The sequence below is a fragment of the Patagioenas fasciata genome, chromosome Z (assembly GCF_037038585.1).
Source record: "Patagioenas fasciata isolate bPatFas1 chromosome Z, bPatFas1.hap1, whole genome shotgun sequence".
NCBI lineage: Eukaryota > Metazoa > Chordata > Aves > Columbiformes > Columbidae > Patagioenas > Patagioenas fasciata.
Window position 1 is genome coordinate 11,479,785 of NC_092560.1, and position 15,553 is coordinate 11,495,337.

At 41.4% G+C, this 15,553-nt stretch overlaps 1 protein-coding gene across 2 annotated transcripts in view; it reads right to left on the reverse strand.

Moving 5' to 3' along the window:
* Window positions 1-15,553, reverse strand: part of SVEP1 (sushi, von Willebrand factor type A, EGF and pentraxin domain containing 1) — a 133,048-nt gene that overhangs the window by 76,750 nt on the left and 40,745 nt on the right. For both annotated transcript variants that reach the window (XM_065860361.2, XM_071802615.1), the window contains exons 4-6: window positions 7,626-7,784; window positions 7,218-7,397; window positions 2,057-2,236 (exon numbers count right to left, since the gene is read on the reverse strand). In XM_065860361.2, coding sequence (XP_065716433.1) covers window positions 2,057-2,236; window positions 7,218-7,397; window positions 7,626-7,784 — 519 coding nt within the window. The remainder of the gene's footprint in view (window positions 1-2,056; window positions 2,237-7,217; window positions 7,398-7,625; window positions 7,785-15,553) is intronic.

Below are 15,553 nucleotides of genomic sequence, written 5' to 3' on the forward strand. Positions count from 1 at the left end.
AGTAATAGAGAGAAAAAAGCACTCCTAAGGAGAAACAAGAACCTACTTTCGTCTGCAACTGCCTGTGATGAACCACAACCCGTATTACTTCAATATTGTAATAAGATTACCAAGCAAATCACACCTCTTCCCTCCAAGCCCTTTGCAAACACAATGTTTCAAAGAAATATTGGTCACCTGCAATTAGCAGTGTGGAGCAGTAATTATCTTCAACACTAGGTGGCATCAACAAGCTGGATGCCAGCTGTAGTTTTACCTTTCTTTCCTAAACCTTGAACAAAGCCAAGAACAACAGTCTCTTGCATAATTCATTAATTTTAACCTGCTGTATATCAATCTGTCACCAATGGGGAAGAAAACACAAGAACACAGTTGTGGAAATATTTTTTTTCAAATTGGAAAAACGAAAAAGCTTCCCTTTTCAGCAGATATTTTGTTTGTAGGCCATGTCTAATATATGTATGCTACTCAAAAGCAACTCATTGCTAACAGCATCATTCACAAAAACCCACAAAACATTAAAACATGTGTAGCAGCCAAACTTGCATTAACTCCCAGTCTCTTGGAAAAAGATGCAGTATGACATCAGACCTCACAGAACTGACTGTAAATAATCCAGGCTATGTTATGCCACAGCATCAGCTGTAGTTATAGATGGTTGCAGCACAGTCTCAGTGAGCTAACTTCTAAATATGGCAAACTTTACAGTGATGCACACTCAAACTGGAAAGGATTCAGAAAAAGAACCAGGAGAGAATTGCAAGGTTCAAGAAAACTGTTTCAAGGTAAGAGATTGAACCCAATTCCACATGGTTTTTCTAAAAGAATAGTACGAAATGAATAAATCATCAATTATCAGTGCCTAAATATGGAAGGATTTCTGTTATCTTTTATGTATCAGATGATAAGCAATAGTTAGGAGTTGTTCAGGCTAAAAACAAATGGGGAATACCTCCATGATAACGATTAACTTTCAGAAAATGAATATGAAGTGTAGTCTTTGAGGAGGACACAATATTAGAGTCTCTGTTTCACATCCTTCCCTGAATAAAACTCCATATTTCTATACTGAACAGGAATTTCAGTCAGCTTGCTCTAGACAACAGTCCCAACAATAAGCTGCAGAAAGGTTTTTCAGATAACACTCTGTGACAATCAAAGGTAACTTTTATACCAGACTTTCAGACTCAGCAAAAATAAGCTATTGCCATGGGCAATCTAGGAATGGAGGCAATATTGCATGGCATGAAAAAATCTTCTGATACAGAGCTGGATTTTAATAATCAAAATGCTAAGCTAGGAAGGATGAATTCAACTGATGAATACAGTTAATCTTCCAATTATAATCTTCCAACAGGATTTCCAAGTCCCTTCCTTTTGAAGTTAATTGAAGTTTTTCCACTGACTTCAACAGAAGAAAGATTAAGATCTCTTTATGAACTCTCTTGATAAATTAATACTTGTGGATTATTTTCATCGTTTTAGAGAACATATCTACAGCTAGAAATTTATTCTTTCCCCATGCAAAGTCTACATTTCTAAGCTTGAAGTAAATCAGTGAAAAATACCGACAGGTTCAAGCCAAGTCACCCTTAACTTGCCTAAACTCTTATTTCCTGCTGGGAGTTCAGCAAAAGTGACAACTGCCACATCTCTACTCAGCACTCAGAGTGCCTGGCTAACATACCTTTGGCCTTGTCTGGAGGTCATCTTTAGCTTTAAGACGGTAATTCAAATTCCTAATTGTTCCAGTTTAAAACTTAGTATAGACCTAAAACTTGTGTGACAGTGTCTTAACACTCATCAGATGCAACAACCTTTTAGTTATCAGCTGTCTGTGCTGGATTTCAACAATGATTTGTCCACTTTCTCCACTTAAAAATTATTTTGCCCCTCTCCAACTTGTAAGAAAAACTTGTTAAAAACCTCTATGGACAAATTCACATTCCTATCTTAGCTTCAGTAGACAGTAAAACTGGGAGAGTTTCTCACTTGTGGCAACATGTCAGAAAAAGCTGCATTCTGACACAAATAGACTGTATGATCAGATACCTACCCACACACTTTGGCTCCTTTGAATCCCACTGTGAGTTTCCTTGGCAGGTGAGTTTGGTGTTTCCTTCTACTTCATAGCCTTCATTGCAGGTCACAAAACATACTGTCTTATAGGAGATATCAGCCGTGGAACAATTAATGTGTCCATTTTCAGGAGCCTGAAGTTTGGGACATGTTCGAACTGCGAAAGAAAAAAAAAAATCACCAGCTCACTCTGCATCAGTGAGAGAATCAATGGAGTTACCCTAGCTCACCCAGGTTTTCAGGGGTGTCACAGGTACTGGCTTGTACACTAACTACAGCAGTTTGTACAAATTCAGGGAATAGGGCTGGAACACGGCTAATTTTTTTCAAAGGCTTGATGCCTTTCTCTTCCCAAAACAGTTTCTCATAGCATGTATGAAGTTGAGCACACACTTCCAAGCTCACCTAAGTTTTGATGTAAGTCCAGGCTAGCAAACTAACTGTGCTCAGAAATGTTCCTAGCCATTGAAGGCACCTGGGACACAGTGTGTGGCCTGTGCTAGTAATGTCTATCAGCCTTCAAAATGGGACAGCTGCAGGCAAATGCGACCCTACGGAAAAGTGTGTGTCTTTGGAAGTTTCTAATCCTCCAGCTGTGCCTGAGAGTTCTTTGGGGGACTTCCAATTAGCAGTCTGGTACAGGCCAACTGCACACCAGGGAAGAAGCTAAGAGCTTATTAATAGGGCAGATGACTGTGTCCCAGTGCTAGGGAACATTCTCAGGCACTCTGGAGTGTACTGATGTAGATGCACACACGTGTGAGCCTTCACAAATTGTAACAGCAGACATTCATCATGGTGGGGGAGAGAGGAAGAAGGAATACAAACCATTCACAGACAACAGAACTATAAGAGATGAAAAGGAATGAATGAGGCTGGTGCTGAGGCAAAACAGACTTTCAGGTGTAGGGCTCCCCATGGAGGCAGTCCTAGTTCCTGCTCAGCGCAGCGGCCTTTCTCCTGCCATGTCTCACAAACACAGCGCCGTGGCAAGGAGAACCCTGTCCCGTGCAGGATGAGTAAGCAGAAAGAGAAGTGGGACATGGAGGGTGCTCCTGAGATTGTGTTATGGTTTTGTTACTGAATCGCAACATTGGAATTGATCACAAAGCTACGCTGTAATTATGAGTGATCCCAAAGTGTCTGAAGCCAAGTAGTAGCACTGGTATGGCCTGGATTTATGTTCTTTCGTTCAGTGTCATTACCCCAAGTTCTTCTACTAGGACCTCTTTCCTTTGCACCATTTCCAGCTCTCCTCCTCTTCAACCAGTATCTCATGCTTCTGCCTTTGTCCTCTTGGTCTCCTCTGGACAAGATGCTGAGCTACATACATACTACCTGGCCTTTGAGTCTCTTGAACAGCTAAGCTGTACTGTCTGGCCATGACTTTGTGATGGTGATATATGTATGACAACTGTGTGACAGCAAGCCCAAATGTGTAGATGCCTGCAGGGGTCCCAGTGCATCACAGAATGTTAAGGATTGGAAGGGACCTTGAAAGATCATCTAGTCCAACCCCCATCCTTTCCTTCAATAATACACGCCTCTCTTCGATAACTAGCTACTGATTTTCCAAAACCAGTGGAAAACTTGTATGATTGAAAACCCTGCTCTCAGCTGAAGCTGGTAGATATTGCTCAGTATGTTCAATAATTACTAGAGGGAGAAAAATACACATGGGCAAATAGTGTGACTTCTCAAAAATGCAATCCAGAAGACTGCAGTTCCCTAAACTCTGTTTTTCCTGGATTGTTTTCCACAGCTTCTGTTGACTTTGCTGGCAGGGGGTCAATCTCTGCCGATGGGTGGTTTCAGTGATCTGCACAACTTGCCCACTGTGGTTTGGGATGCCAGTTCTATCAATCAACACATCCTTGCTGCAGCCAGGTAGGAGACAAACCATGAGCTCCTCTTCAAATGCACTCAAAAGTAAGACAACTGGCAACTTTCTCTCCTTTTCCCAGTAGTTTACTCTGCACACTGATGAGACAGCACATGCCTACAAGTGGACACACGAACTGAACAGATCACTATACATTCTCAGACTGGGCAGATATCCTGAGTTATCCCTTAAATGAAAGCCAGCTGTATAAATGCCAATAACTGCAAGCTCCTCAAACCTACAAAAAAACATATGTCATAGAATATCTTTTTTCAAAACAGCTACGGTGGCACCTCAGTAGGAAAAAAAAAAGTCTGCAGCAAAACCCATGTATATTGGATAGGGAAGGAAGGGAGAAAGGGAAAAAGGAGGAAAGAAAAGGAGAAAGGAGAAAAAAAAGGAGGAGAGAAGGAAAGGAGGAAAGGGGAAAGGAAGGGGGAATTGAAGGGGGAAAAGAAGAGGGAAAGAAAGGGAAAAAGAAAGGAGTAAGGAGGAAGGAAAGAAGGGAGGAAAGGAAGGAGAAAAGGAGGAAGGGAGGAAAGGAAGAAAGGAGAAAAGAAGAAAGGAAGAAAGGAAGAAAGAAAGAAGAAAGGAGGAAAGGAAGGAAGGAAGGAAGCCATTCAGATGCATTTGATCTATCTTTCTATTACTACTGTCTCAAGTTTAGTCTCTGAATGTACTATGCCTCTTGTGCTTTCATATACACAGGCATACTCTAGGAAGTGCATTTAAAAAGATGCTGAAACTTCTACCTTGTGAGAGGCATTCTGAGCTTCAGAGCATCTACCTAATATGCTGTATCTTAACTGTAATACATTGAGTAAGAAAGACACTTTTACAGCTGAATCACATGTGCTTTATATAGAAGAGAATGGGCTTTCTTTTTTAAGGTTTTTATGGCAGCCGTCAGTACCCAGTCTGTGGTAAAGGGAAGAAAATGCTACCAAATATCTGCAGCATTATTGAGGAAGCCTGAATGGATTAAGAGCACTGAGGAGGCTCTCAGCAATGTTAATGTGCCTACAGAGAAGGTACCCCCTTCCACTACATGGTAAGTTTAGCCAACTCTTCTGGAAGGACTGCACAGCTGTAGGGCTCCTGCCTCCTCAGTGTTTCAGTGTTCGTGCTCACTCAGGGTCTCAGCGGCGCTTTGGAAGAAATCTGTCACTGATGCCATGTTATCCTGGTTATGGTTCTATGCATTAAACACAGAACCACCCTCTGTCAATAAGGCATCTTCAACGACCAAGAAATATTTCCATGAAGCCAGTGAAAACAACAACAACAATGTTATATTCTGCTTGCTCTGTGTTTTCTCCTAATATATTTTTCGGGATTAAATACACACTTTGTACTTGTTTTTTCATAGGTCACTGTTAATTGCAGGACATAACTGCATTAATCACTTTCCAATAGCACAGCAGATTTTAGCTAGTAGAACTGAAGAGTGTTTAATGTCAAAATCCAAAGCAGTGAGTGCAAAAGGATTTTCCTTTACACTCCTTTCCTAATTTACGTTATAAAATACTCCTGGGATTAACAAGACAGCTATAAACTGTGCCTTTGATCTTCCTGCCTTTCACAGTCTGAGTGAATCGAGACTAGCAGCTCCAGCACACATAAAGACAGGAATTTTATTCTTTTTTAATTATAAGTCTTCAATATGGTGGAGAATGGCATGAGAAAAGCAAAAATATAACCTTTCAATACTTCAAAGGATATTAACTCAACATCAAGACAATATCTTAAGGCAGACTTTTCCCCCAACTCCCAGCAAATTCCCTGTTCAAGGAAATCATGCACCAACACCCAATGGATGGATATTTTTAAATGTTCCAGAAAATTTTTCAAGTACTAGAATCTTCCACTCTACAGACAGTGAAAATGGATGCAGGCAGTGGATGACTGCAGCCTTCCACAGATTTTTTGCACTGGAGGCTACTGTGTGACAGAAGCTTTGACAAACAGGTGCTCTTTCCCAGTTATCCCAGTCTACCTGAGCCAGCATACATATTCCATCTATGTTTTGACCGCTGGAAAGTCAACAGCTCTAAGTCTAGCTTCTCAAGATACCCTCATGGTACTGGTCAGCCATTTATCTTCTACTGAAAGTTTCACCTTCCTGCCTTCTGTCACTGGAAGCTACAAATGAACACTAAGCTTTCCAGGATTACCTGAAGAAGAGTCCTGCAATGTAAGCAGAAGTGAACTGCTATATAAGAATGTCCTGAGGAACCGATCTCTAGCTCAGATACCTCCTTTCGGAAACATGATTTGCTGTTTCTTTAAGGGCTGCAGTGTCTGCTGTAGTGGCATAAAGTGCTAATGCCCCCAAGGATTTATCCTGCCTCTTTCCCTGAACTCAAAGTTAGGGCAAGAGTTACAGGAGGAGCTGATGAGCTCTTATTTACTAGCTCGAGTGCAGCACGATAATGTCAAGTGCATCCATCTCAAGTTAAAGACATTGGACTGCAGTCTGTGGCTGCTGGGGAGATGAGGGCTGCTACCTGTTTTTTCAGGCCCTCCTTGGAAGACATACCAGACAGGATGCAGCTCCCATTCTAAATCATCAAGAACCCAACCTCAGGCAAAGACATGTGATAACAAAGCAAAATTGTGTTCCTTTGTACTGATAAGAGCTCCAGAAACAATGTTTTTCAGGATGCTCTTTTCCATGTCTCCTTTCCCTTTCACATTGCCTGTTTATTTCTTTTCCAGCTGGCATTCTCTTACAGACAAGGGTTCTAGAATACCGCCAGTTGTTCCTTAGTGAAACTCCACTCAAAATTCTTCTGAGGACTATGCTTAAGGCCCAGGTTTTCCTATTTTTCATGAGAAGGAACTGTAAGAAAGCAAGATGGAATTCTTCCATGTCTAACGTCCCCCAATACCAATGTCTGTCTATGCCATCAGTCTGGTGCAGATTCTGAAACACCCATGTGGCAAGGTCTTGTTACATGTGACCACTTCATAGGTTTGCTGGATTCACATAATGTAGATACAAAATATACTTGCAAAAGGGCACTCCGTCTAGTAAATATTGCTCTTCGTTTTCTATAGTCGATGTCCTTCTACCATTTTAGGAAGGAGGGAAACAGGATGATTGGAGTGGGAGTTTACCTTTGGAACATTCTTTCACCCAAGAGCTAACAGGATCAGATTCACATGCCCAACTATATAGTAAGCAGAGAAAAACGACTGTTAAGAACAAACTAATCCAACAGAAAAAGACTTTTCAAACACACAACATCCATACCTCTGCAAGTAGCCTCTGATCCAGACCATTGGCCATTTGGCTGACAAAGCCGGATGCTACTTCCAACGAGATCAAATCCCGCTTTGCATCGGATCCCGCAGGCAGCATTGAAGTAATTGTTGCAGACATTCTGGACAAAGTAACCATTTTCAGGTGGCTTCAGTTCAGGGCAGTGAACAACTAAATAATTAAACAACCACAACAGAGTTATGATGGTAGTTGGAGTGCAGTAGGCTACTGAAGGAAAACAATTTTTATCATTTCCAACTTGACTTACATCATGGTACTTTTGCTGTTTTGGAACGACAATTTCACATATTCTTCACGGTGCAACCACAAACAACAAAATTGTCCCAGCCCTACTTTGTGCTTTCCAGGGGTATTCTGTTCCTGGATGGAAACACTTACCTTCACAGGTCTTTCCTACATCACGATATCCCTCCCGGCATGTACAATCCTCAATGGAGGTACTTCCTGGTGGAGAAGTATGATTCTCATCAGGACATGAGATGCAAGTGCTGATTCCACCTGGTGAACCTTCAGGCTTGTATGTTCCTGGTGGACAAGCTGTTCAGCAAATCAAAACATAACAGAAAGGAGTTCAGGACACCCACCTTTCACAGCTAGCATAATTTTTCAGATCTGTTGCTTTACTTTTTTTTTTACGTTATTTTTTTTTTCTATCTCCTGCATCCAGTGTCACTTACGGCAGGAGCATTCTCTGCTGAAAGTGCTGTACAGTTCTTACACGGGTGAACTAAAGCCTGTCAAACTCAGTGGAGGTCTCTCCAGTGACTGCCTGGGGACTGAGATTAGGACCATGATTAATCTTCTTCAAAAGAAGCCCAGTCCCAGAAGAAACACCAGATTTTCACTGATAAAACCTGTGCTGACCTCACAAAGACTTTCTTGATTTAGAGGTGTAATAACTTAGTTCAGATGAAATCCTTGCCATTCAAAACTATACAGAGGTTTAATGCAAGTAAGTTGTTAGCAACAAGCTAGCACACGCTATCAAAGAACCCTGCCTTTGATTTACACATCACGATTATATATTATATAGGACCCGGGTAATTATAGACCGGTCAGCCTCACCTCTGTCCCTGGGAAAGTAATGGAACAGCTTATCCTTGGTGCCATCTCAAGGCACATCAGGGATAAGAGGGTCATTAGGGGCAGTCAGCATGGCTTTACCAAGGGTAAGTCATGCTTGACCAACCTCATAGCCTTTTATGAGAATGTAACAAGGTGGATGGATGATGGCAGAGCGGTGGATGTGGTCTACCTTGACTTCAGTAAAGCCTTTGACACAGTCCCTCACAGCATCCTCACAGCTAAATTGAGGAGGTGTGGTCTCGACAATAGAGTAGTGAGGTGGGTTGCAAACTGGCTTAAAGAGAGAAGCCAGAGAGTGGTGGTCAATGGTGCGGAGTCCAGTTGGAGGCCAGTATCTAGTGGAGTGCCTCAGGGGTCAGTACTGGGGCCAATATTATTCAATATATTCATTAATGATTTAGACGAGGGAATTGAGTGTACTATCGGCAAGTTTGCTGATGACACTAAGCTGGGAGGAGTGGCTGACACACCAGAAGGCTGTGCCGCCATCCAGCGGGACCTGGACAGGCTGGAGAGTTGGGCGGGGGATAATCTGATGGAATTTAACAAGGGAAAGTGTAGAGTCCTGCATCTGGGCAGGAACAATCCCAAGTTCCAGTATAGGTTGGGGCATGACCTATTAGAGAGCAGTGTAGGGGAAAGGGACCTGGGGGTCCTGGTGGACAACAGGATGACCATGAGCCAGCACTGTGCCCTTGTGGCCAGGAAGGCTAATGGCATCCTTGGGTGTATTACAAGGCGGGTGGTCAGTAGATTGAGAGAGGTCCTCCTTCCCCTCTACTCCGCCCTGGTGAGACCCCATCTGGAATATTGTGTCCAGTTCTGGGCCCCTCAGTTCAAGAAGGACAGGGAACTGCTGGAGAGGGTCCAGCGTAGGGCAACAAAGATGATTAAGGGAGTGGAGCATCTCCCTTATGAAGAAAGGCTGAGGGAGCTGGGGCTCTTTAGTTTGGAGAAGAGGAGACTGAGGGGTGACCTTATTAATGTTTATAAATATATAAAGGGTGAGTGCCATGAGGATGGAGTCAGGCTCTTCTCAGTGGCAAACAATGATAGGACAAGGGGCAATGGGATCAAGCTGGAACACAAGAGGTTCCACTTAGATTTGAGAAAGAACTTCTTCTCAGTGAGGGTAACAGAGCACTGGAACAGGCTACCCAGGGAGGTTGTGGAGTCTCCTTCCCTGGAGACATTCAAAGCCCGCCTGGACACATTCCTGTGCGACCTCACCTAGGCGTTCCTGCTCCAGCAGGGGGATTGGACTAGATGATCTTTTGAGGTCCCTTCCAATCCCAAAAATACTGTGATACTGTGATACTGTGATCTACATACTATACTTGTTATAGCATATAAAACTTCTGTTCTATGTGTGGCATACAAAATGACATCTACAAGAAATCTTTCACTAAAAACAAGCAATCAAAACCAAACAAAACCAAACCAACAAACAAAAAACACTCAAATGAAACAAACAAAAACCAAAACCAAACTAAAACAGAAACCCAACCTAACTTCCCTCTTTCTTGCAACCTCACCTTAGATGAAGAAGCAGCAGCTCTTTTCTGTTTGTCTTTTGAGAACCATGGAATAATAATAATCATCCTTACTATGACACAGGCATTTTTAACAATAAACCCAGTAATCTGGTTAGGGTTTTGAATCACTCCGGCTTTGACGAAAAAGGGTTCATTCTGAAATTACACTTACAATTTGCTCTTTCCAGTGGAGCAGCAGTAGGTAAATAATACTATTAAAATAGTTATTAATGTCTCCACTGGAAAAGACAGGTTTCCCAAAATGTCCTGATTCTTTTTGTATGGTTCAAATGCTTCCCCCATTGCCTTTCTAAAAAATCGAACTACATCCTATCTTTGCTTTTTCTGTAGAATTTTCTCCAAGCCTGAATCCCTGAACTGCTCATTGACCTCACATCTCCTGCAGATGTGTTTAGCTACAAAACTCCATGCAAGCTACATTTGACATTTCCACAAGACAACACTTGGTTACAGAGCTATTTCCAAGTGTGTGAGATCACACAGTCTGTCCTGTTATGCCAAAAAATGGTTTAGGAATGGAGCATAAGCTTGCTGACCTCTGCGTGTTTCCATCACAGCTGTAGAGGTTAGCCTGGCCACAGCTTAGGTTAAAACCATCCAAAATCAGCTATGGAAGAGCAGAGCTTCAGCCATCTGCTGTAGACTGGACTTGTCCATATCTGACCCAGCTGGGCTGCAGACCCAGGCCCTCCTGTTCCAGACAGCACTACAGCATGGCCCAAGTCTACACACAGAGATGCCTTCAGAGGCAGGAGACAACCTGAAGGGCAAGCACATCTGAAGAGCACTCGTGGCCCCATCCATGACTGATCATACAGTTGTCCCTCTGTGGTCCCTTCTGAGAATCAAGCAGTGCCAAATTTTCATTGCATTCTAGTCACCAGTCCACACTCACTGACTTGCCGTCTAAACTCGCAAAAACTGACTGCAGAGAGAGATCTTTTTCTCCAGGGCTAATCTGTAAAAACAATTTAATTTTTTTTTCAAGGCTTGCTTCCCCTTGCCAATAATGTGATGGTATAAAAAGGATCAAAACAGTGTAAATAAGCATCAATGTGGCACTGTCATGAATGAAAAACAAGCAAGAATTTTAAAATGTGGAAATAATATTAACAGTATCAGCCTTTAAACAGAGGGGACACTTATGTGCACATCTGCATATATGATCTTCTCAACAAAAGATTTCACTACTGCCTGCATGTGAACCGTGTTGTTCTTTGCACAGAAGCCAGGGGAGGAGCAAGGAAATGCTTTTTGTTTAATGTAATTCTCCTCTTGAGACCAGAATAGTGAACACTGAGTTACACCAGAGGATTACTTCTTTGTTACAGGAATGAAAGGATATCTGGAAGCAGGGATTAGCGTGTTAACTCAAACAAGCACTGGCCCCAAATTCCCCAAACACAGAAAGATGGCTCACATGTAAGCTGTCATTGACAATGACCTGCTTTCATAAAATGGTAGATATTCACTAGCGATTCACACTCATATTCTGTTGTCCTTGGTAATGACAGTGCAATAACCTTCTGATCAGAAATGGGAATGATATACTACATGGTTACTTCAGCACGCTTCCTACATTTCCCTCCTAAGGCTATAAAACTAACTGAAATAATCTAAGAAAATCCAGCAGGTCTCTTCTTGTTTTGAACACTACATGGCTTGATGACCTCTTACACCACCAATGGAACACACTTTGTTACTCCTTTATCTATGAAAAAAAATTAAACTGTGCATAGAAAATAAATTACTAAAAAGGAAATATGACATGAGCTTGCTAGAAACAAAGACCCACAGGGTGGGCATAAAAAACATTTCAGTCAATGCATATGTATTGACAGCATAACTATTTGTCAAGACATAGCATGAAGCTCAACAAAGGACAGGGAAAGTTTGGAAAGTCCACCAAAATTTGATATTTTAATCTTCAAGCAAGAAGAATTTAACATTGTAGAAGTGACAACATAAACCAAGGTATTTTTCAGAGGCTGACCAAACACTTAACATGTATTATCCAGTTTGACTCTTTTAAAACTGCGAATATTAAAGCCAGTGTCAAAGCCAGGCCAATCAGTATTGAACCCATATGATGGCGTAAAGACCCCAGTCTGGATTTAAACAGGTAGAGATCATGTGTCAAAGGGCTGTACTCTGTGACACAGGGTTACAATTCTTTCTCTCAATGTATGAATACAAACTTTAAGGATAAACAATTCCACTTTAAAAATGCAAATCTTTTAAAATCCTGGGACAGCAGGCAAGCTGAATTTCCTCTCCAGCTACCACTGGTATATCTAAGCCACTGAAATGAAATTATTCTTCATTTATCCCAGTGTAAGAGAGAGAAGAGTCAAACTCTAAGTATTTCAAAGATTAATTTGAGGGATTTTTTATTTTCTTCAATGCAGAATTTCTGCCACTAACTACATTTACTAAGTAATCCTTGGTATGAGCTGTTTTATCCACACTTGATGCTAATGAAGGATGCGATTAAGGGTTTATGTTTTGCGGGATATGACAGGAATCAGCTCGGCAAGATGCTGCTTTCTCCTGCATCAATCTGAGCTCTATTAGTACACTGCTACTGTGATAATCGCAGTCTCTAATTCTCATTTTTCCCTCATATGTATAAAGCCAAAATGAAACAATGCCTTGATGCAAATCACAAATACATAAACACTCTTCATAACTCGAGCCCCAAACTTCTTAAATGAAGGAAGAAAGCCTGGTGTTTTATGCTACTGTAATCACTTTTATGACATTGATTACACGGATACACACTCAACACAACGAAGTGGTGAATCTGTCCCAGAATCAGAGTATACCATGAATACCTATTCTTATTTTGGTTTGCTGGTGTCTACTAAAAATGATACAATCCATAGGTCTATAAACAATGAACACTGGCTGTTGGTATTCAATTATTTATCTTTTTCCTCAGTTTTTGTTGCTGAACATACATGGAGAGGAGATTTTTGGTTACGTGGGTTTGTAACTTGGCATGTGCAGTCTCATGGTTTTATTCACTCATTGGAAGCTATGAGGAAGATCCAGTGTGTGTGCCTAGAACTACTTTGAGTTATAGTCCGCAACATCGGGACAAGCAAAACCTCAAATTAACTTATATTTATATGCCTATGGAGGGGAAATACAGCTGAAGGTGTGCTGTCTCTCTCTCACCGCTTTACTTCATCTTGGCAACAGCAAAAACACACCGAAAATTAGAAAGTATGTTACCTTGATCTTTCATGTGTGTGAAACAAGTGCTGTGGTAGCTGTATTTGCCATCAGTCATGTTCTAAATTTGCCACTGTGAACAGGCCTGACTATAAAGCTTAGTTATTTTATTAAGGAGAACGAAAAATTTTAATAAGGAGGGAAGTCCAAAGAAGATTATTCTGTGCTACATCTTCCTACCCTGGTATCTGCATCTCCCGTTGTGACAAGGTCCTACACAATCTGATTTGCCTAAAGGCCGGGATGACCCTCTACTAGAAGCACTAGGAACAAGGAGCTGTTATGTATTCCCTGTGACAATGGCCTGCCAAATAAAATACACTTTACAAGAATAATGCGTGCTGTCACAGATGAAATGGGGGTTGCCATTCCACATCGAACAGCCAGAAATTTCCAAACACTTTCCCTCTTATTGCTGCACTAAAGGAAGAGTTTGGGGTGTCTTGCAGTACTTCCATACAGTGCTGCCCAACCCTCCCTCCTGCCTCCAAAAAACATTCTGCTGCTGCTGCATGATTAATTTGTGAGAAGCCTCTGCAAGGGAAGAATGTGAATAACATGCCAGGCAAACTGATGGAAGCCATGATTGCCTGAAACTCCCCAGTTCCCCTGCCCTTTCCAATTATTTCGCAGTGGTATCTCTTGGCTGTTGCTGTAACTATTGTAATCTGCAAGTGTGGTGCAAGGTGCCCCAGGATTCTGCAATTTTCAAGTCTATTCTACCAAACCAAACAATGAATTAAGGTTGTGGGTTTCTCTCCTGGTGTTTAAGAGCCAAATGACGCTCAGCTTGGGCCAACAGAAAAATAGACTAACCTGGGCCCTGAAATGTATCTCACTGGACCTGCATATGAGGATCTTTAAGCCTGTTTCTCAAAGACCTTGCATACCCTGGGTCTCTAATGTAGAGACTGCCTCCAGGAGATACAGCTTTTACTGTCACATGTAAGTTATCTGGGAAAGTTTTGTATGTGTGTGTGTTGTTTCTTGTTTGTTTGTTCATTTATTTTATTTTTTTTTTAAATCTCCCATATAGAAGGTTTTTCGGAATGTGCTCTTTGTGCCCATGAAATGCCTCTGTAAAGCTAAGTAGAAAAAAATGTAAACCTTTGGCAGATACTGTAATCCACCTTTCGGCAGTTTGCAACATGTATGGTGACATAAAAAAACCCCACATGAGCCAGAAGCATGCTAGGATTACAATAAATATGCAAGGAAGTGGCTTTAGTTAAACATTTGACATGTATGACTTCTACAAAGACTATGAAAGAAAACCTTGAGCTTGCCTTTAAGTGTAGGGATCAGGGAAGGATTTCTGCTAAGTCCCAGCATGTTCTCTGGCTCTTTAATATCTCCTGTTATCCCCAGCATGTGCTCTGCATTAATTTCAGATAGCATTGAACCTGCACATCCATCTGCTCTTTGTCAGTATCCCTTAAGCATCCTTCTCACAGCAACATGATTAGCAATTTAACAAGCTAGATGTCTTCTCTCTTCCTGTTTGATCTATTTTGCTCCATCTCTTTATTAGACTTACAAACCTCCTCTCACTGGGGAGAGCAGGCTGAGACAAGCCTGAAGTTTAGCTACTCCTATACAAGATACACAGGGAAGGCTTCACTTAAATCTTTTATCCAAGTCTACAGACATAAAAACTACAGTATTCCACTATCAAACAGGCTGCACCATTTGGAATGACACTTTGAGATGGTGTAGCTCTTGATCTTTAAGCACTTAAAACATTCATAATAAACTTTCAACAGAAATAACTTGTTCATTATAAAAATGAGACACCTGGAGCAGTATAACTGGAAAGCCTGTCTGGAAGAAGATGCAGTCCCTTGGGTGAGCATCCCACCTCAGCATTTCAAGCATACACAGTGTGGGGAACTATCTGCCTGCTGAAGAACATGAGCCCAAGAGCTGTCACAGCTTGTACAAGTTAGGATGCCTACAAGTTAGGATGCCTCACTTCCTCAAGTGAGTCACAACTAGGCTGAGCATCCCTATGTAGGTTTGGGTCCAGCACACTTAGATAGGGGAATATATAGAAAATCCATTTATGCTCAGTTTTAAAACTTTTTAAAAAAGCAGATCAACTATAATATATTAAAAACACAGTGAGAGCTTTAAACAGATTAACACTTGAACTGCACATGTGCGTCACAAGAGCATGGAGCTTTTAGAAGTATTTTAAATGTTTTACAATCATAGAAAGTAGTATATACACTTTCACGGAGGGCAACTTATGTTTTTCTCTCAAAGCAGGCAGCTCACTCAGGAATAAAAAAAATTCTGATTCCATGTACTGTATTGTAGCTTAAAAAGAAGCTTTACTCATGCTTCCTTCAAGCTACAAATTCACAGGATATATCCTAAAAACTTGCATAATTTGTGTACACAGAAATGGCATTCATGCGTTGAAAT